Source organism: Thamnophis sirtalis, unplaced genomic scaffold, assembly GCF_051295495.1.
Source record: "Thamnophis sirtalis isolate CommonGarterSnake01/CBP01778 unplaced genomic scaffold, rThaSir2_p1.2 scaffold_1, whole genome shotgun sequence".
Lineage (NCBI taxonomy): Eukaryota > Metazoa > Chordata > Lepidosauria > Squamata > Natricidae > Thamnophis > Thamnophis sirtalis.
In genome coordinates this window covers 143,300,650-143,322,320 of record NW_028261381.1, presented here as the reverse complement: position 1 = coordinate 143,322,320, position 21,671 = coordinate 143,300,650, and the positions used below count along the sequence as shown (strand labels likewise).

Below are 21,671 nucleotides of genomic sequence, written 5' to 3'. Positions count from 1 at the left end.
AACATTCATTCAGCATTCGGGTGGGGCAAAGTACAGGTCTTATCCCCAGGCCTGACGGGATAGCCAGATCTTGAGGGCTGTGCGGAAGGCCTGGACGGTGGTGAGGGTACGAATCTCCACGGGGAGATCGTTCCAAAGCGTCGGAGCTGCAACCGAGAAGGCTCTCCTGTGAATAGCTCTTTGACCCCAAGTCAACATCTAAAGGGCTGGTCTCCATAGATCTATAAAATGTCTTAACAAATTGTAATTTTTAATGTGACAAAAGGAAAAATATATATTAGATGTATGTCTGGAGGGTAATCACATTAACTCCAATTCATTTTTTTCTACCTTAAATATAAACAAAATTAAGCTAATTTAAGCACAATTTAGCATTTGTCCTACTTTCATTCATTAGAGGCCTGCCTCTGACGTACTATTTGAAGAACAAATATAGCTCTTGAATCAGAAAAAAACCTGAGCATCTCTGTTATAAAGTCTCAGTCTGAACCAACTGTGGCTTCTTAAGCATGAGTCTGACTACAGACACAAAGCCTGATTCGCCTCTGGACCTTGCAGTCTCCTGAATTATATTAAACTTTCTTTATAATCCTCCTTTTTCAATCCAGTTGTTCTACCCACTATAAACAGACTGTAAAATGTGAAAATGGGATTTACTGCACATTGACGGGGATCCAGATATGTGCATGTATCATATCCAAACGGCTTTGAAAACAATGCTGGACCGTTAATTCTTCCATTGCGCCAATATTTTTTATAAATATTTTCCTTAACAGGGCCTTTCTCCAATGCAAGTTCTATTTATTGCTATTCTGTGTCCTTGTCCCCACAAGTGCTTGACTGGGTCAATGGGAGGCTCATTTTATTGTAGGATAATTGGGCCAATGTAGTAGGCTTTCAAATTTAGAATTAGGTTTGCAATCCAAGGTCCTTGCTATCCATTGCTGATACCCAGGAGAGATTCTGATCATGGGGCAAAGGCAGCAGGCTAGATTTCTGCCCCGTCAAGCTTCCTGAGATCTGTCAAAAGAAAGGGATAGTGGTAGCATGGCTTTATCTTCTCTGAGCTGGGGGTATTTCAGCATTCCCCATTCTAGAAACCAGGAACAAGTTTGTTATCAAATATTTCTATCCTGGTACTCCACAGCTGAAGCCAAGTTTCAGCTTCTGTATGTTAGATTTAGTGAACTGGAAATTGTAACCGAAGCGAATTAACTTGGGAAAGTCTGAAATATGTATAAAGGTGCTTGATATTTATGGATCTCCTTGGCCATCTATAAAATGGGGTGTGTAAAATGGATATCTATAAAATAGCATCTCTCTAAGTTTTCTCTTCTCTCCTTTTAATATAATAAAATAAATTAAAATGAATGAGAGCAAATCCCCATCCCATTCTTTGCAGAAGAAACACCAACTATTATTGAAGGAGAAATTACTAACTCTTCTCTTGATAAATCATTGGAAAGTGGTACCATAGAATCAAAATCAAAACATATTCAAAAGCCTGAAAAGCCTTAACAGCCCTTTTATGGTTCTTGTTCATAATTCCATTATGCCCCCAACTGAGTCGAAATCAAGATGAAAACAACATGGACAAATAGTGATAGCATTTAGACTTCTACATTGCTTCATAATACTTCATAGCTTTCCCTAAGCAGTTCATAGATTCAGCATATTGCCTCCTACCGTCTGGGTCCTCATTTTACCAACCTTGGAAGGATTGGAAAGATGAGTCAACCTTGAGCGGGTCGGAATCAAACTCCTGGCAGTGAAAAGTAGGGTTAGCCTACAATACTGCTTTCTAACCACTGTGCCACCACAGCTCTAAAACTGTATAAATAGAACACTGTTGAGGCCCAGCAGGAGCCGTTGGAGCTGCCATCAGACTCCAACAGCGAGGGGCCCTATGAGTCGGTTCTGGAGGATGTGGAGGACCCTGGACAGGGTTCCAACTCTGAGCAGGGTGCAGAGAGGCTGGTTAGCCACCAGGAGGCGCCTGAGCCTTGGACCAGTGTGGAGGAGACAAGGGAGAGTGGTCCGGATGCCAGCAGTGAGTTGTTCCTGGATGCCCTGCACCGAAGAGCTAATAGGCGTCAGGAACAGTTGCACAAGTACAGGAGGTAATTGCACTCAGCTGGTGGTCATTAGGCTCCTCTCTAGACTATAAGAGGACTGCTTGTGCACACGCCCCTCTTGCAGAAGTCAACGCATGAACTAATGTTGGAAAACAGAATTGTGAGCTTGGCAGGCTGGATTGCTGCCAAGACTTATCTGTGTTGGATTGCTGCCACGGCGTATCTGTGCCGATTTGCTGCCAAGGACCTGTCTGTCTGTTAATAAATTCCGGAAAATATATTTGACTCGGAGTGTGTTGGTGTGGGAAGAGGTGGGTTAGAACACTATTCTTTACATTTGATCTTAGCATATTCTTTACATATGGAAAGAGTTCTACTGAAGCCCTATTTAACAAAGTTTGTTGCCCAAAAATGAGAGCAAGGCTATGTGAAATATATCTGTCCACCAATAGCATGCACATTGCTAAGCTCCTCTAGATAACTAGATTAACTTCTTACCTCAAGGCCCTTGTTAAAAAAGTTCCAAGTCTAAATACAAAGATAATCTCTTGGCACAACCACAACTATATGATGACCAAAACATTTCCTTTCTGATTCTTTGCAGATCAACAGTGGAAGAGAAGAAACTGCATCAAAGGAGCGTTTAATGTCATTGCCACAACTGGATCCATGAAACTGCGGAAAAGAAGGACAAACGTGAACCAAAAGGTGCCCGAAGGGCTTTCTCTCGCTGGGTGAGAGGGAAAAGGATATAAGGCTGGTCACACCTGAAAGATACAGATAGTGACAAGTCTTGTGTGCCAGAAATCTCCCCCCCCCCATGTTGTTTTCTTACAAATCATTTCTGCTCACATCATAATATAGCAAGGTTGGTATGTTATAAGTCCTTGTTACACCAAGGCAGAATGGTTAGGGTTAAAACACAAAAGTAAAAGCCACATATCTACAATCAAAATCAGTGTATCACTAAAGCAGTGAATTCAAAGTTGGAACTGTGTAAAAAACAACATCCCCAGGTGTGGTATCATCCAGAGGAAAGCCCTTGATTGGGTTGTCTCAGTATTATGGAAGTTAGGAACAACATATCTCGGTAGCACAAAGTCAGAGGAGACATCTTTAGCTCCAGCATTGCCTCCCAATCTCCTGATGGGCACCTGAAGGGTAGGAACAAGTTGTACTAGACATGTCTATGGAGATTCTAAGTCATCCAGGTCATGGTTGTCCCAAAGGTGCTTTTTTAAGAGGCAACTTGACTTTCTGGTTTTTCTTTGAATACGTTTTGCTTCTCATCCAAGAAGCTCATCAGAACTGAAAAAGCTTCTTGGATGAGAAGCAAAACATCTTCAAAGAAATACCAAAAAGTCCAGTTGCCTCTTGAAAAAACACCTTTGTACTAAACATCTATGACCTCAGCCCTATTGCAACATGGAAAAACGATAATATAATACCTACTGGTATTATATAATACCAGTAGGTTTGTTATAATTTACTAATTATACTAATTTACTAATACAATTTGTATCACTTTCTCTGAGAAAACATCAAAGTTCATACCCACTTTTAAAACAAAAAAAATAATAATTGAGACTTCTTAACTATCAGAGGAAACAGAATTCCAGAGGACAGTGTCACCCAGGGAAAGACCCATTTGAGAATATCTGCCAGATGCCAATCTGTAAATGAGGGCACAATGATCTTTTGCTAAGTATCCAAATTGTCCAGATTTATAATGGAAGCTTATTTGATATTTATCCTACTCTCTCCTGAGAAAAAGAAGTTCAACTGAGTCACATGCCCTTTGTCTTCTCCTTTGTCATTAGTCACTATTTCTTGGAGTATGTCGATAGATGACTTTGAATATAAAATTCACAGCAACTACTAAATATGATAAGTCTAGCATGCAAATAGACATTTGCCTTCCAATCAAGCCCTAATTGAGCGATAGGCAACTTGTGGCCCTATTTTTGGTTTTCATTAAAAATGCAACATGTAACATCACTGGTTTTCTCCACAGGTTGATTTAGCCTAGTAGATATTTGCTGGCTGGTGGAGAATATATTGTTAATGCTAGGAACACTGAGTAAAAAAAATATGTTGAGCTGTTTCTCCTAAATATCAGAAAAATACAATGGAACCACATCTTCTTTATTTGGTTACCTGAGTGTTTTAGATTCCTTTTTCTCCCTGGGCTTCATCCTTTTGGTTGAAATAGTTATATAATAATACCTAATGCTGCCTTTTCTAACAGCTTTCAGATTCTGGTGGCAGATTCTGGGAAGAAGTTTCAATTCATCTTGATCATACCACAAACTTTTCCAAGTACTCCAGGCGTCAAAATGCTAATGTTTCCGTTACTGATCTGATAGAGGAATTGAAAATAGAGGACCAAAATTCCCTGCCTGCACTGCCTGCAGCCCGGCTTCCTTCAGCAGAAAGTCCCAACGACATTGATATGGAACCCACCAATGATCTCCAAACAGCAAACGAGATGATGAATCTTCCCCAAAGGTATTCCAGGACTGCAGCTCCTTCCACGGGGTTGGGAGCTTTTACTGGTGCAGCAGGACTGATACCTGATCACTCCTTGCTGATGGATGTTGAGTTTTCAGAATCTCCAGGGCTGACATCAAATCCTGCGGTGGCTCCTTTGCCTCTGCTGGCAGGATCTGACGGTGACATCGTGATGCACGATGAAACCATGGTCAGGAAGTCAAAAGGGATACCAATTCTAGAACGAGTTGGGGAAACACTACGGCAAAAAAAACTGCGTGCCACCCAGGCTTGAGGTAGAAAATGGATATTTGTTAATATGACATGTAATAGAAGAACAATATGTGATGGGTAGTGCAATGGAAGAAAAGAAATATTTTTTTTCCAAATTTTGCTCCTTTCGTTTTTTTTTCTTGCTCTCTGTGTCCTTTTGTAAGTAGAAAACTTGTCCATTTTTTGTTGTGTACCACAGCAGACCCCTACATTTCCTTTCAGTCCCCGTCCAAGTTTACTGGATGACATAAAATAAAAAGTAGTGCTCTTTCCCAATTCCTTGGCTGCCCTACCCTAAGACTTTTGAATGAGCTACAGACTGTTCCAACTCTCTTGGATAATCATTCTAGTCATGCTTGGAGATGATGGGGGTTTCAGTCCCACATAATTGAAGAACAGATGGTTGTGGATGATTGAAAAAAAAAATATACAACACCATGGAATCAATAAACTGATTTACCAAGGTGGCAACCGTTATTAGAACCCATTTCCCCCCCAAACAATATAGGAGAAATCCTCCCCCCCCGAGTGTTAGCCACTGTTAGCCAAGTGTTAGCCGTTGTAATGATGTTGAGATTCCAACTGATGGGAATGTTCATGTTTTCTTCTAGTAGTGTAACAGTAAAAGAGAAGTCGCTTACTTGTGTACTTATACTAAATTGGACCCAGACCAGTGGTGAAATTCAAATTTTTTTACTACTGGTTCTGTGGGCGTGGCTTGGTGGGCATTCCAGGGGAAAGGATAATGCAAAATCCCCATTTCCTCACCACTCCAGGGGAAGGATACTGCATAATCTCCGTTCCCACCCCACTCTGAGGCCAACCAGAGGTGGCATTTGCTGGATCTCCGAACTACTGAAAATGTCCGCTACCGGTTCTCCAGAACCTGTCAGAACCTGCTTGATTTCACCCCTGACCCAGACTATGTTTGCATCCTCAGAGGGAAAACTCCTGTGTAACAAAAATGTGCACATTTCGATTTTTAACCCACAGTCTCTCTGACCACATATTTTATCCAAAGTTTCAGACTTAGTATGTCATGCAAAGTCAAAATGATGCATTTTTTGATTCTTTAACCAGACCTCTGATAGCAAACTTTGGGTCACATGAACACGGTGTATGTTAAGTTAAGTATGCTGTGAACATTCTCCATGCATCCTACATTTTGTTGCCTTTTTCTATGATTATTCTTACTGAGTGCAGTTTTACTATTAGGCAGCACCAAAGTTCTGCATATTCTTACTAGTTTTAATTTTGTGGCAATGGAACAATAGTGAAAATGGCTTCTTGTCTCACTTTCCATTTTTGCAGTGATGTTGAAATGAATCACACGGCTCCTTTGGAATCTTTTCTACTGTCTGTGAATGCTTAACTCTGATGAGCATAAATGGATTTTCACAGCTTCACAAATAGACATGTTTTTAAATAGCTGCGGTGAAATAAAACAAAAGATGGGGAAACTGTATAGCTGAGTTTTTGTGTACATGTGAAAATAGAGATTAAATGTCAATCAATCAATCGATAAAATCAATCAATCAGAAAAGAGCTGGAAGAGACCTTGGAGGTCTTCTGGTCCAACCTCCTGCCCAAGCAGGAGACCCTATAAAAAGTTGATATAATCCTTGGTTGTATAAACAGAGGCATAGAATCAAAATCTCGTACAGTATTAGTACTGCTTTATAAAAAACCTTAGTAAGACCACATCTGGAATACTGCATCTAGTTTTGGTCACCACAATACAAAAAAGATGTTTAGACTTTGGGGAAAAAAGCAAAGAAGAACAAGTAAAAAGAAGAACAAGTATTTTTTTTAAAAAGCAAAGAAAAACAATCGGTTAAAGTAGAATGATTAAATGTCTGGATACTAAAACATATGAAGAATAGTTGCAGGAACTGGATATGACCAGTCCAGAGGGGACATGATAGCAGTATTCCAATATTTGAGGGGCTGCCATTAAGAGGAGTGGAGTCAGTTTATTTTCCAAAGCACAAGAGAGCAGGATAAGAAAGAATGGATGGAAACCAATCAAGGAGAAAAGCAACCTGGAATTAAGGAGAAACTTGCACAATTAACCAGTGGAACAGCTTGCCTTTTGAAGTTGTAGGTCCTTCATCGTGAGGTTTTTAGAAGAGGTAACCTATTGTCTGAAATGGTAAAGGATCTCCTGCTTGAGCAGGGGGCTGGACTATAAGACCTCCAAGGTCCTTTCCAACTCTATTCTGATTCTATTCTGATTCAGACTCATTGGAAAAGACTCTGATGTGGGGAAGGTTTGGGGGTAAATGGAGAATGGGACGGCAGGGATGAGATGGTTGGATAGTGTCATCGGCGCAAGTGGGCATGGCTTTGGGCAGATTGCAGGAGACAGTGGAGAATGGGAGGGCGGGGGGTGGGTGTCCACTTGCGGCTTGCTGTGGTCCATGGTGTTGTGAGGAGTCGCACACGATTTAGGAACTGAACAACAACAATCAAGACCAACACTATCATTGGAATTCAACATTTTATACATTTAGAAAAAGCTCAGCATTACAGGTAGTCCTCGACTTATTGAGCCATAATTGAGCCCAAAATATCTGTTGCTAAGCGAGGCAGTTGTTAAGGGATCCCTGCCCCATTTTGTGATCTTTTTTTTGCTGCAGTTGTTAAGCAAATCATTGCAATTAACTGAGTCATGTAATCTGTCAGGGTTCCAAATAGCATCCAAAAGTAAATCAGAGTCCAAGACCAAGTATTGCTCAAAGTTCCAATTTATTAAGTGTTGTTGGCACAGCTGTGGAAACCCGAATCTGAAAGCTTCCTGGTTTCCCCCATCTAGTTGAAAGTTCAAGATCTTGCCCCCACGCCCAGAAGTCCATCACGTGGTCCAATCTCCCACTGCCGTGCTGGCAGTTCCACCCGTCCAGTTCCGATCAAGTGCAGAAGTGCCAAGACAAAGGATGACCTTGTTTGTTTGTTGACTTTCTAGAAAGGAATTTTATTTTGGCTTCATAGAATTTAACTTTGTATCATCCCCCCTCCCATTTTCCCACAATAGAAATGGCATGGTAGAATAATAGAAAGTGTGGCAGGCCAAAGATCCAAAAGGAATATGGCGGCAGGCCTGACATAATCATTAAGCCACTCTGGCTTCTCCCATTGACTTTGCTTGTCAGAAGCCGGCTGGCAAGGTTACAAATGGTGATCACATGACCCCGGGACGATGCAAATGTCATCATTACATGCCAGTTGCCAAGCACCTGAATTTTGATCACATGACAATGGGGATGCTACATGATTATATTTTTTAAAACCAGTCATGTCACTTTCCCCAGTGCTTCTGTAACTTTGAATGGTCACTGAATGAATGGTTGTAAATCAAGGATTACCTGTATTATCTCTTTTCATCTTCAAGTTTGGGAAATTTATTCCCAGCTTCTTGAATAACTTACGATGATCCTTAAATAACATCAATCCGAGTCTTCCAACAAACATGTGCAGTATTTTGCAGGAATGGAATTTTTATCATCTTTTCCCCATCTGATGCTATGCAGATGTGCTGAACTATAATTTGCTCAATTGTTCTGCCTGGGAGTGCATTGGAAGCATCTGGATGGCTAAGGTAGGTGGACTTCAGTGGTGGGATTCAATTTATTTTACTATCGGTTCTGTGGGCGTGGCTTGGTGGGCGTAGCTTGGTGGGTGTGGCAGGGGAAGGATACTGTAAAATGTCCATTCCCTCCTCATTCCAGGGAAAAATTACTGCAAAATCCCCATTCCCTCCGGATCAGCTGGGACTTGGGAGGCAGAGAATAGTGGGTGGGGCCAGACAGAGGCGGTATTTACCAGTTCACTGAACTACTCAAAATTTCCGCTACTAGTTCTCCAGAACTGGTCAGAACCTGCTGAATACCACCTCTGGTGGACTTGCATGCTATTTTTTTTTTCAAATGACAATTTGTATCTCCTAAAATTCCTACTTGTAGTTACAATTAAAAATGAAAAATGTACTGCATGAACACTTTTGGCCTAGGAATTGCAGCCATTTTGAAGTTAGACAGAAAATTATTTAATTGTCATTAAAATATTTTCAATTAATATCAGAAATAAATTGAGGGAGAAAGGAGAGTGGAGGAACATTTTCACGCCTTTTACTGTTAGAATTCTGATCTACAAAAAATAATTATTATTACAAATCAGACTAAGATATTATTTAATACAATACAATAGCAGAGTTGGAAAGGACCTTGGAGGTCTTCTAGTCCAACCCCCTGCCTAGGCAGGAAACCCTATACTGTTTCAGACAAATGGCTATCCAACATCTTCTTAAAGACTTCCAGTGTTGGGGCATTCACAACTTCTGGAGGCAAGTTGTTCCACAGATTAATTGTTCTAACTGTCAGGAAATTTCTCCTCAGTTCTAAGTTGCTTCTCTCCTTGATTAGTTTCCACCCATTGCTTCTTGTTCTACCCTCAGGTGCCTTGGAGAATAGTTTGACTCCCTCTTCTTTGTGGCAACCCCTGAGATATTGGAACACTGCTATCATGTCTCCCCTAGTCCTTCCTTTCACTAAACTAGACATACCCAGTCCTTGCAACTGTTCTTCATATGTTTTAGCTTCCAGTTCCCTAATTATAAATTTTAATAAAATCATTAAAAAAAATCATCTTTGTTGCTCTTCTATGCACTCTTTCTAGAGTCTCCACATCTTTTCTACATCGTGGTGACCAAAACTGAATGCAGTATTCCAAGTGTGGCCTTACCAAGGCATTATAAAGTGGTATTAACACTTCACATGATCTTGATTCTATCCCTCTGTTTATGCAGCCTAGAACTGTGTTGGCTTTTTTGGCAGCTGCTGCACACTGCTGGCTCATATTTAAATGGTTGTCCATTAGGACTGTGAGATCCCTCTCACAGTTACTACTATTGAGCAAGGTATCACCTATACTGTACCTTTGCATTTCATTTTTCTTGCCTAAATGTAGAACCTTACTCTTTTCACCATTGAATTTCATTTTATTAGATAGTGCCCAATGTTCAAGTTTGTCAAGATCCTTCTGTATCTTGAGACTATCTTCTGGAGTGTTGGCTATTCCTGCCAGCTTGGTGTCATCTGCAAATTTGATGAGTTCCTCATTTATTCCCTCAAATCATTGATGAAGATGTTGAAGAGTACTGGGCCTAAAACAGAGCCTTGGGGTACTCCACTGCATATCTCCCTTCATGTAGATGAGGATTAAACGTTGAGTGCGGTTGGTCAGCCAGTTACGAAGCCGTCTGGTGATGATGCTGTCTAACAATAGCAATAGCAATAGCAGTAGACTTATATACCGCTTCATAGGGCTTTCAGCCCTCTCTAAGCGGTTTACAGAGAGTCAGCATATTGCCCCCAACAATCTGGGTCCTCATTTTACCCACCTCGGAAGGATGGAAGGCTGAGTCAACCCTGAGCCGGTGAGATTTGAACCGCTGAACTGCTGATCTAGCAGTAGCCTACAGTGCTGCATTTAACCACTGCGCCACCTTGGCTCTTGCTCAGGCACTAACCCACATTCTTCTACTTTATCTAGTAAAAGGTTATGGTCTACCTTATCAAATGCCCTACTGAAGTCCAAGTAAACTATATTGACAGCATTCCTCTGGTCCACTAATTTGTTCAATTTAGATACTGTCCATCTCACACTGACCCTGGACAGGGTACATTTAAAACATAAAAACCATATAAAAATAAAATACCTTTAAAAAGATAAAAGCAGGGATAAAATAGGTCAAAAGTCAAAAGGCAGGTGGAAGGCACCAACCCCCCCCCCCACAAGAGTTGTGTGTTGCTAAGTAAGCCTCATGCCAGTGGGCAGCGCCAGGCCTTCAAACTCCTACAAACTGCTAGGCAAGACAGAGTCTTCCGCACCTCTCGGGGGGAGAGTATTCCAGATGTGGGAGCCACAGAAAAGAAGGCCCCATTCCTGGACTCTTGTCAGTCAAAATCCTTTAATCGATGGGGTCCATAACGCATGTTCCCTACCTGACCAAATGGGATTGACTGATATGATAGGGATGGTTATCAATCCAATGTAACTGTTGTTCAATTGGAAATGGGAATCACAATCAGCAAGTGCCTGTGAAAAAAATTGCTACAAAAATTTGGTTAATATATTAATCCAAATAATGCCCTCTATAACAGTGTTTCTCAGCTTTGGCCAAGAGGAATGATGGGTTAGTGGCTTAATGATGCTGGAGAGGACCTGTGCTCCTGCGGCTTGAGTCCTAACACTGTGTGGTGGCATGAGCTCTCAACATTTACCTCAGCTTCTGCCCACCTATTAGTTTGAAACCATGTTTTATGCGAGTATATATAAACAGGTACTACCTAGGTGGGAAGAGGAGCCAGCACTTGGTGCGGACGGTCAGAAGCCTGCCAGTGCTGAGCCTTCCTGCATCAATGCCCATTTGTGAGGTGACTTTGTTGGAGGGAGAAGGTCCCTGAATGCTGTTTGTTTTTCTTTCTGGTGTGGAGTTCGCTCACCCCCTGGGTGCACTTTGGAAAGTGTGCAAGCATGAACCAAACGGGTATAGCAGTCTTAGACAGCCAAACTACTATGCACTCTGTAATTGGCATTGTAGTCTCCTGGATAAAGTAACATCGACATATGCTAAACAAACAATGATTGACCAACCAACCAACCAACCAACCAACCAAGCCTTGGCCACTTTAAGATGGATGGACTTCAACTCCCAGAATCCCCCAGCCACAACATTCTGGAAAGTGAGGCCCATACATCTTCAAGAGGCCAAGGTTGAAAAACGTTGCTCTGTAATTATGGTATTGGCATGACAGAAAGTGAAAAAAAAGTAACAAAGGAAGGAAAGAAAGAAAACAAGAACATGAGTTTCTAGTTCCAAGAGGTCATAGAGTAGAGAGAAGCATGATGGAAGAGCACCCATTTCCTCCCTCCTGCATAGTTTCCTAACTAAGAGGTGGGAATTAAATTATCTGGATTCAACTGAGGACTAGAAGGTTCCTGGACCTTTCATAGTAGAGCTGGTGTCTTTTTTTCCAGTTTCCCATGAAAAAAAAACAGAAGTTCACTTAGAAGCTTCAAGAAATACTTTCCCCCTTTTAAGTTTGGCCATTTTGAACTCTAGAGCTTTTGGAAGGAAGCACAGGTGCAGACACTTAAGATAATAAGGCAGGAAGGCTAGAGAGATTGGGAAGCAGCAACACTTGTAGGTAGAAAGAAAAAAAAGACAAATGGCAACTTTGCAGCAAAGGACACAAAGGAGAAGGAAGATAAAAAGTAGGAAAATCATGGAAGGTAAGTGCTCAATGCCAGACTGCTTCCTTTAGATGTATGTATGTATGTATGTATGTATGTATGTATGTATGTATGTATGTATGTATGTATGTATGTATGTATGTGTATGTATATCCAAAACCCTCAGTTCAAAATCTGGGTGCTTCAGCTAAGGCTGGGAAGGAGCCCTTTTTGACTGAACTCTTTCTTGGACAGTATTTCTTTTGTTTGTTCTTCAAAAATATACTTGGGGCTCGTTTAAACTAATTCAATATATAGCTACAATATTGGTTGCTTTTTATAATTGTTTTCAATGGTCTACACTTTTTTTTACATGACAGGCAATATGTGAGTACTTTAAGACAGAAATAAAAATCTGAGCCATAGTTTGTCTAGTAGATGAAGTTATGCTTGTGTATCTTATGCCTTATGGGAGGGTACATTGTTGTTTTTGGCTTTAGGTTAAATAGTGGCAAGTAAGTACTTCTGTATGGTATGTATGTATAGTATATGTCGAATGCATATATATCTTTATGTATACATGAGCTGCAGATCTCCAGATCACCATTAGATGGCAGCAGAGAAAACTCTTATTCCATAGCTTGGTTGCTCATCAGTTATAACTGGGATTACAGAATAACAAAGAGGAAAACATTAACCATTAGATCAAGGAGTGTATTTTTCTAACCATTTTTTCCCTATTCTTTCTCAATAGTGTCCTGTGATTTAGTGAATGCAGAGAAAAAATCTGCTGATATAGAACGACTAGCTTACAGATACACGGTAAAATCATTTTAAAATGCTGGGTTTCAAAAACCCCAGTTAAAAACTGATTTATGCCACCCGTATTATTCTTGGCTTTAAGTGAATTGGTAAAATGTCTACAGATCCACAAATGTGAGGCTTGCATGAAGCAGCTGCCATGGGACCATCTACAAATGTAGAGGAGGGCAGGTGAAAGCAGCAAAGCTGGCTGAGGAATTCTGGGAATTGAAGTCCCCCAGGCTTAAAGTTGCCACGGTTGGGGACTCCTGGTCTAGGGTATTTGTGCAATATCAAGCTCTGTTGCTACTTTTATAACATGCTGGTGTTGCCCAGTCTCCATGAGTCAATAAACTCATACCCTTCAAGGCCAACTCAGTGGCCTTCTTAGAAGCTAAACAAGGCTGAATCTGCTTATTGCATGGACGAGAGACTTCTGTGGACTCCAAAAACTGAGGGAAAAATCCACTTTTGTATTATGGCCAGGGAGACTATCTGGACATGTCTGTAAAGTCCTTAAATATTAAACTTGACTTGAATATCCCTAAAATATCCCTCCTGAAAGCTTAAGTTGAGCACGATACATGCTTTACCTCCCATCTTTTCTTTAGATGGGAATGGTGCATCATTTATTTCTTGAATAAATAAATATAGGGGCCCTCTCATCACTTTGTGAATCTAACCAGGGTAATTTGTAGATGAAGTACCATATGACATCCCCTCCCCCGGGTATGTTTTGTTTGTTTGTTCAGATTTAAGCAAAATTTAATGTGCTTTTGGATCTTAGCAATGATTGAGGGATAGCAGACAGGAACTTTAGCAATACTATTATCACCTTTTGTGGTGAGAACTATGATTAGGAAAGAAGATTCATGCTTTTAAAGTAAATAAAATTTCCCATTCCCTTTTGCCTCTCCCTTTCACAGCAAAAGTGTTCTGTTGACTCCAGCACTGGATCTGACTCTGATACTGATGTAGAGGTAAGATGCCCAATTGATAAATAAAAGAGAGATAGATAAAAGAGAAAAGGGTTTCTTTTCATACCACTGGGGTCCAAGTTATATGTTTATATTTTGCATGCAGAACTTAAAAACACTCCTGCTATTAAAAATATGCAGTAACAATTGTTGCTTTAGTTTGTGGATCCTTACGATGGAGACGAAGAAGACCTCTCAAGCAACTCAGACTGTGATTTGGATTTTGATGACTCAGCAGTCGTTTCTCTGAGTGACCCCATCATAGAGGGACAGGCAAGGAAATACCATCTGCCACAAAATTCTTCTGAACTGCTTCAGACTCCAGAATCAGAACCATCCTGGTTTGCAACTCCAAATTCTGAAATGTCAACTTCTGAAGATACATTGCAGTCCATGTTGGTTGATTCTGACTACAAATTATGTGAAGAGCTAAACGGCAACAAGAAGCAAAGGCGACCTGCTCCAGAATCTGGAGAAAAGTTAAGAAAGAGGTTGCGGGTGATTTGAGGTGACAAATAGCTTAATTTAGTATACCTGAATTTGGCCATGATTAACAGGTATTTTATGTTGTTGAATATTCCCACTGCAAAGGGCTCACTGGTGGCACAAATAAATAAGGTAGAAATGTACATGTTCAAGTATTTTTTATTTATTAGATTTGTGTAACCCGTCTTGTTTTTTAATCTTCAAGTAATTCACTCTTCTGAAAGAATGCCTTCCAATCGGGTCAATATAAGAAATATTTCTGTCTTTTATTTCACTCATATTTGGAGGCTGAGGAAGAGGAACTTTTATTATGAATGAATTAAGGGGGACCTGACCCTTTGTGTGCTCTTCCTTCTTGATGTAAATCAGATATATACAGTTACTCTGAGTAAATAACATATCTGACAAAGGAGAGATACTCCAAAATCATCTCTCAGTCACAGAATTCTTAGGTAAGAGGTGAAAGATGATTGAACAAAAAGATGGACAGGCTATACGAAGCTTAAAAAGTTGTAAATTGCAGCTAACTAATATTCATTAAATATAAGAAAGTAACCTTTCATATCTGCCAATGGGAGATTTGAGTTCTCTATTTCTCAACGGTTTTAAAAACAGGCTGACTAGACAGCTGGTCAGGTACTATTTCTAGACAAAGGACAATAGTGCTCCAAATACTAGGCCACTCTGCGGATTTTACTCCACTGCTGACTATAGGGGGTGGTGGTCATCTCCATTTCAAGACCATTGACCAGGTGTTGCCCAAAGACATTTCTGTATGTGGCTAATATGACATCACAAAGTGTTGATACTTTCCTACAGAAGTGGTACCTATTTATCTATTTGTATTTGCATACTTTTGAACTGCTAAGCTAGCAGGAGCTGGGGCAAGAATGGAAGCTCACCGCACCACATGGTGCTTGGGTCTTGAACCTGGGCTGCCAACCCCGTGTCTTAACCACTAAGCCACTGCACTGTCCCCCAAATACTAGACCACTGCTTATTTTATCTTGCTCTTAAGTTTGAAAAATCAGAGGAAGCAGCAGCTACTTTAAAGTTGAAAAACATTTTTTGAATGGGACCTATAATGAGTGGGAACTATGTAAAGGAGAGAAAGGATATGTGATTGTAAGAGAAATGCAAGTAGTAGGCAAGAAACGAATGAGAGAAAAAAAGTTCCTTGCAATCTAATGGACAGTACATAAACCCATTAAGCCATTTTTAGTCAAAAGAAGCTTTTATTACAAGCAACTTGTTTCTAGGTACCCCCAGAATCAAGTATAACTTGAATAATATAACCTGTAAAGTAATGCTGGCTTTTATTGGAAGAGAAAAATCAAGATTAGATGGACCAATGGAGAAAGTTATGTTCCAAGTCTTATATTTGCCCTATTACTCCTAGATTTTGTTATACATTTATTACATGAATGTAAAACTTCTACTGGAGCGTAACAACAAATGGCAATGAATGAATATCTTAGATTAATGAAGTTTAATACATAAAATATAAAAGCAGCGCAGGATTTTTTCTCTGAAGCTCAGCCTAGGTGTAGGCAAGAAACAGAACTGAGTAAAAGGTTCTGTTATGTGATTTCTTCCTTCCTGTTTAGTATATGAAATCAACCCAGGTTTGAATGCCTCCTTGCATTACAGAATGTCATTAATTACTATTATCTTAGCTGTTCATTTACAATTGATCTGTTCAAGAAAGTACAAACTAGAAGTAATGCTGTAAAGTTGCATTTAATTATTAATTCAACATTAATATAGAACCATTTTACTCAGTGCACAGGACAGCCACACCACGCTCATAGAAGCTACGAGGATCTTCCTTGGTAGCAATTTCAAAGTCAACCGTGAAGATCAGATCAGCCCGAGTAAAATTTAGATAAACAGGCAGGGTCACCTGTAGAATAAGTTCAGAAGTTGGTTAGAAAGATGGGAATACACAAGGAGAATAAAAACATAGCATGCCTAGCTGAAAAGCATGAGTGAAAGGGCCCCTTTTCTTACCACATTAGACTTTTTATCAGCATTTGTCTGTTTAATCCAGCGAAGTTGAGTTATGGGCAGTACGGTTGAAATAGAATTGGAAAGTGACAACTTGTTGTTATTACAAGTGGCTCCTTGAAGTTTCAGTCCTACAAAGGAAGTAGGAAAATGCTATTTGAAATGGCACAGAAGGACACTAAAACTCTGCAATGTTCAAATTTACCACTTCATCAATGAGTGTGTGGTTAATATATAGGTTACATATTCATTTCAACAAACGGAAGGAAGTAATCCAACATCAAAGAATGACATTAGAAGCACTTCATCAGAACGTTTTACAGCAGCAATTTTCAGTTCAGTTTCACCTTGTCCAATTTAAAGTGGTTGAAATGTATTGACTGAAAAAAACATGCAATAGCTTTCATATATTTATTCAGTCCCTCAAATGAGTTCAATGCACGGTTTTCATTCATTATCTTCACATTCTACATTAACAAACATCTTGCAAGATACTTTATACCAAGAGGTGGTGACTAACCCACAGACACCCAGTGAGTTCCACTGTTAATTTGGTTCCGCATCGCTCTCAGTCTGGCCCTTTGATTACAGGTAGTCCTTAACTTACAACTCATTAAGTGACCGTTCAAAGTTACAGTGGCACTAAAAAACCTGACTTTTTCATACTTACAACAATTGCAGCCTCCCCATGGCTATGTGAACAAAGTTTGGATGCTTGGCAACTGGTTCACATTTACGACAATTGCAGTGTCTCAGGGTCTTGTGATCACCTTTTGTGACCTTCTGATGAGTCAATGGGGCAGCCAAATTCACGTAACAACTGTGTTACTAACTTAACATCTGCAGTGATTCACTTATCAATTATGGGAAGCAAGGTTGTAAAGGGGGGCAAAATTCACTTTAAAATGTTTTACTTAGCAACAGAAATTTGGGGCTCCATTGTGGCTATAAGTTGAGGACTACCTGCATTTGGATACACAGATTCTCAAATTCTCAGCTTGTAATGGTCACATTTTAAAATGTGTAAGGGTCCTCTGCCCGGATATCCCTATCGTAGTTGATCTGTCTTTTTTGTAAAAAAATACTGTAATAGTGAAATATAAACAAAAACCTGATAGAACAAAACAAAGCTACCAAATATATATTAAGAGCATTATGAGGCCTCTCTGGCTCTTCTCTTCCTTATGTATCTCCAATTGATGGCCAAAGTTGTACTAAATGATAAAGATCATTGCTGGTTTCGGTTTAAGTCCTATAAACCATATTCCAAATGTCTAATTTGTCTTGCTGTGCAATGTATTCTAGATAAGGGAGCCATTGCTATTTAAATTTGGCTATTATGGATATAATCAGTTCAGTCATGGCAGCATATTCTCCAATTTCATATGAAATATTCCCTGCAAGGTTTCTCTTTTCCAGTGTTGTGCCAACTTCCTTCTTGAAGCTGTCAACATACATTTTAGTAAATTGTGGCATTTTAAGATTTTGCTTTCCAAAATTATACCTACTGAAAACATCCATGGTTGGCAGATAGTCATTTCTCTTTATTTATTTGGATCCTACCTTTATTATTTTTACAAACAACTTAAGGCAGTGAGCATATCCAACACACCTCCTTCTTCCATTTGCCCCCCAAAACAACTCTGTAACTGAGTGACTGGCCCAAGGTCATCCAGCTGGCTTTCCTGGCTAAGGCAGAACTAGAACTCACAGGATTCCCTTTTGAGCCTGGTGCCTTAGTTTTAGATTTAGATTTTATTAATATTTGTAGGCCGCCCTTTTCCCTGAGGGGACTCAGGGCGGCTCACATAAAATCAGGGAGGGGGAATACAAACATTGACATAGAGACATATAATAAAATAGCAAGCAACATACATTCATCATTCGGGAGGGGCGCCTATCCTTGTCCCCAGGCCTGATGGGCTAGCCAGTTCTTAAGGGCTGTGCGGAAGGCCTGGACGGTGGAGAGGGTACGAATCTCCACGGGGAGCTCGTTCCAAAGGGTCGGGGCTACTACTGAGAAGGCCCTCCTCCTTGTAGTTGCCAGCCGGCACTGGCTGGCCGATGGAATACGGAGGAGGCCTAATCTATGAGATCTTATTGGTCGCAGGGAGGTAATTGGCAGAAGGCGGTCTCTCAAGTATCCAGATCCACTACCATGCAGGGCTTTATGGGTGACTAATAACACCTTGAAGCGCATCCGGAGATCGACAGGTAGCCAGCGCAGCTCGCGGAGGATAGGTGTTATGTGGGTGAACTGAGGTGCACCCACGATCACTCGCGCGGCCGCGTTCTGTACTAGCTGAAGTCGCCGGATGCTCTTCAAGGGCAGCCCCATGTAGAGCACATTGCAGTATTCCAGCCTAGAGGTCACAAGGGCCCGAGTGACTGTTGTGAGAGCCTCCCGATTCAGGTAGGGTCGCAACTGGCGCACCAGGCGAACCTGGGCGAATGCCCCCCTGGTCACAGCCGTCAAGTGGTGGTCAAACGATAGCTGTGGATCCAGGAGGACTCCCAAGTTGCGAACCCTCTCTGAGGGGTATAGAATTTGACCCCCCAGCCTGAGTGATGGAATATTGATCGAATCTTTGGGAGGGAAGCACAACAGCCACTCAGTCTTTTCTGGGTTGAGCACAAGCTTGTTAACCCTGGTCCAAATTAGTTTGGACCAATTGCTCAGGAAGCTTCTAAAGAGAAAATGATTTTTTAGCAGCCACTTGGCACTAAGGCTGTTTTCCTCTTTCAATATTCCTTGCAACCAGTCACCAACATAAGGCACATGCAGCTTAACAAGAGAAAGTTAACAAGTTTGCTTTTTCCTAACTGAAGAAACAAGCAAACAAAAAGCCGGGGGCAACTAACCAGTTACTCCAAAACTGCAGGCATCCAATACGGCATTCTGAGTGGTGGTTACATTGACTTCCAGGCAGAGTTCTTCCAGGGACCAGCTGTTAGCTTGAGCTACATATTGCCTTGTAGCAGTAATGTAGGCCTCGGGTACAAACAGGCCTCCCAGGCAGACGTGGATGTTCTGTAGGACAAACGTGTAAATAGGTTAACGTGATGGATGTCGTCGCATGAAATCAATACTGATAGGCAATTTTAATGAGAATTTTTTTCTCACATTTTTAAACACCCCAATTTCCATCTTTAATTTTTTAGAGCACTTGCCAAATTTTATTATCCCCTTCATAGGAATCCTAGGCCAGAATCAAGATTTGCTGGGATTTTTTAAAATGTTCCATTAATCTAATTGGTTAGTTAGCCTTCTCTGCCGTTGCGGCCTCCCCCCCTCCATGGAACATCTTCCCCCAGAAGTGAGGTACCAACTCAAAGAGAGGCATGCAATCCTGGGGGTTCTTAGTGGCCTGAAGACACTCCTGCCACCTTTAAATGTTTAACTCATCTTTTTCTTGGCTCCCAGGTTACTGAATTTGATATGCATTATGTGTTTACATAGTTTTTATACTTTTATCTGTAAACCACTCAAGAGTTACTTAGTGAGAGGAGTGGAACCTAAATTTGAAACATATAATTTTTTTCAGTTTAAAGCAGCAAAATTTGTAAAAACATAGTGTTTTGACAATGTGATCAGAACTGTTTTAGGATTGAAAAAAACAATGGTTTTGGCTATATATGCAATTGATGGGGTGTCCTTCCCAACTCAAGGGCATTTTGCTTAAGTTTGATTGTTTGCCCTGTGCCTCTAAGGATATATGCATTTCAGAAATTGAAGCTAGAATTGGGAGATCTGTTGTCATAGTCTTTTACAGTAGCACATTTTAAAGGATTCTTACAATTTTTATTTCCTGTCTTTCATTCAAGCTTTCTATCAAGGACTAAATCAGTGGTGGGTTATGGCTGGTACTCCTCGGTTTGGGCATACCGGTGCCTGCTGGGAGCACCAGGTACTGTTCTGGTACAGTGCTCCAGAGGGCCCACCCGCCTGCCCGCCATCCTTGCCTGTATTTTACCCAAACGGGCCATTTGCGCACACGCATGGAGCATATGGCACCTGTGCGACGCTCCGCCGAGCAGCTGGAGCATCACGGATGATGGGTATGCATGCGCATGCACATGGTGGACGCCCAGCCCCATCGCAGCGTATCGGTTGCAACGGGATTCAGAACCCACCACTGAACTAAATGCACTCGCTCCAATAGTAAAACTACATTCAAATGGATATGTTTTATCCCTTTGTAGCATTTTGGGATGAACAGTACTGCACTTAACAGAAAATTAATTCCAATCTACCTTTAGTTCCTTTGCACCACCTGAAGCTGCGGCCTGTGAGATATTTTGCAGCTGTTTGATTCGTTCACTGAAGTCAGACACCCACTGTATGACTGTCATGCCAGCAGGCACTGTATAGTGAGACCAGCTATGAGGCAATATACCTAAAAGAAAAAAAAAGTGTGTTTTTTGTAAACAGAAAGACCAGAATTTCAAATTCAGAGGCAGCCACCCTACAACTTGTATTCAGCTCCTCTTTCAACTTAACTTTAAATCTACACTTTGATCCAACTGAAGGCCTAGTAAGTCTGATATTGTTGTTTGTAGGGAGAACTGCTAATGGTGCAGAAAATATTGGATTACAGAAACCATTTTGCCCAAAGAGAAGATCACATTACGGGGAAATCTTGCTGTAAAAAACATTTGCTAAAAATCAGAACAATGGACTTCATACCAAGTGTCACAATCATTAGACATCTTAGAATAATTAACAGTGGCATATAAACCAGTAACTAAGTTTTATAATGAGCTTGTGGAATGTGATATTATACATAACCTCTGAATAATGATCTCTTATATAAAGTAAAAGTTCTTTTCAAAATGTGGAATTAATTTCTTTGAAGAAGGTTGGTTACAAATATTATGCTGTAAGCATTTATATGCTTGGACTTTTTCTATTATTGCCACATTTTTGGCTGAAAGTCATTGCATTATTAGCATAGATTGAGAATGCATATATTCTCAACTATATCCGTGTATTTGGAAGCTATCAAAATTTGGGGTGATGGCCAAAAAACATCACTGTGCAACAGGGAAAGGAAGAACATACACTAGATTGCCATCATGTTGTTTGTAAAGATGTAATAAAATGAAATGTTGATAAAGAAGCAAGGAAGACTTTTGAACAATTTGGTCCCCTTTGTTGCAGTTGTATGTATAATTTTCAGGGCTTTTTCCTGTCTTTTATCAGATCATAAATTATCACATCACAATATATAAAAATCATCTTGTTTAGTTTCATAACTAAAAAAAAACACACCAAGAATTTGGGTTAATCTACCCCTCAGTGTAAAATAAGCTTTTATAGACCTTTCAT

The 21,671-nt window shown here is 40.5% G+C and overlaps 3 protein-coding genes across 4 annotated transcripts in view; 2 read left to right on the top strand and 1 right to left on the bottom strand.

The window, feature by feature from the left end:
* The window catches only part of LOC148049760 (uncharacterized), a 6,536-nt gene extending 1,619 nt beyond the window's left edge, over window positions 1-4,917 (top strand). The window contains exons 2-4 of the mRNA XM_087704716.1: window positions 2,368-2,386; window positions 2,680-2,783; window positions 4,324-4,917. Coding sequence (XP_087560842.1) covers window positions 2,368-2,386; window positions 2,680-2,783; window positions 4,324-4,860 — 660 coding nt within the window. The 3' untranslated portion in view covers window positions 4,861-4,917. The remainder of the gene's footprint in view (window positions 1-2,367; window positions 2,387-2,679; window positions 2,784-4,323) is intronic.
* Window positions 4,918-12,124: 7,207 nt separating this feature from the next.
* Window positions 12,125-14,478, top strand: LOC148049759 (uncharacterized). Its single transcript, XM_087704704.1, has 4 exons — window positions 12,125-12,131; window positions 12,826-12,893; window positions 13,799-13,852; window positions 14,009-14,478. Exons 1-4 carry the CDS (start codon window positions 12,125-12,127, stop codon window positions 14,354-14,356), a joined length of 477 nt encoding a protein of 158 aa, XP_087560830.1. The 3' UTR covers window positions 14,357-14,478.
* Window positions 14,479-16,059: 1,581 nt separating this feature from the next.
* DYNC1H1 (dynein cytoplasmic 1 heavy chain 1) overlaps window positions 16,060-21,671 on the bottom strand; it is a 60,757-nt gene continuing 55,145 nt past the window's right edge. For both annotated transcript variants that reach the window (XM_087726517.1, XM_087726508.1), the window contains exons 75-78: window positions 20,597-20,739; window positions 19,205-19,373; window positions 16,346-16,473; window positions 16,060-16,238 (exon numbers count right to left, since the gene is read on the bottom strand). In XM_087726517.1, the coding sequence (XP_087582643.1) occupies window positions 16,110-16,238; window positions 16,346-16,473; window positions 19,205-19,373; window positions 20,597-20,739 (569 nt within the window). In that variant the 3' untranslated portion in view covers window positions 16,060-16,109. The remainder of the gene's footprint in view (window positions 16,239-16,345; window positions 16,474-19,204; window positions 19,374-20,596; window positions 20,740-21,671) is intronic.

Excerpts from the sequence above, each read along its gene's own strand:
- LOC148049759 (XM_087704704.1), top strand. Across the intron at positions 12,894-13,798 it reads GACTAGCTTACAGATACACG|CAAAAGTGTTCTGTTGACTC; the intron begins GTAAAATCATTT and ends TCCCTTTCACAG. Across the intron at positions 13,853-14,008 it reads ACTCTGATACTGATGTAGAG|TTTGTGGATCCTTACGATGG; the intron begins GTAAGATGCCCA and ends TTGTTGCTTTAG.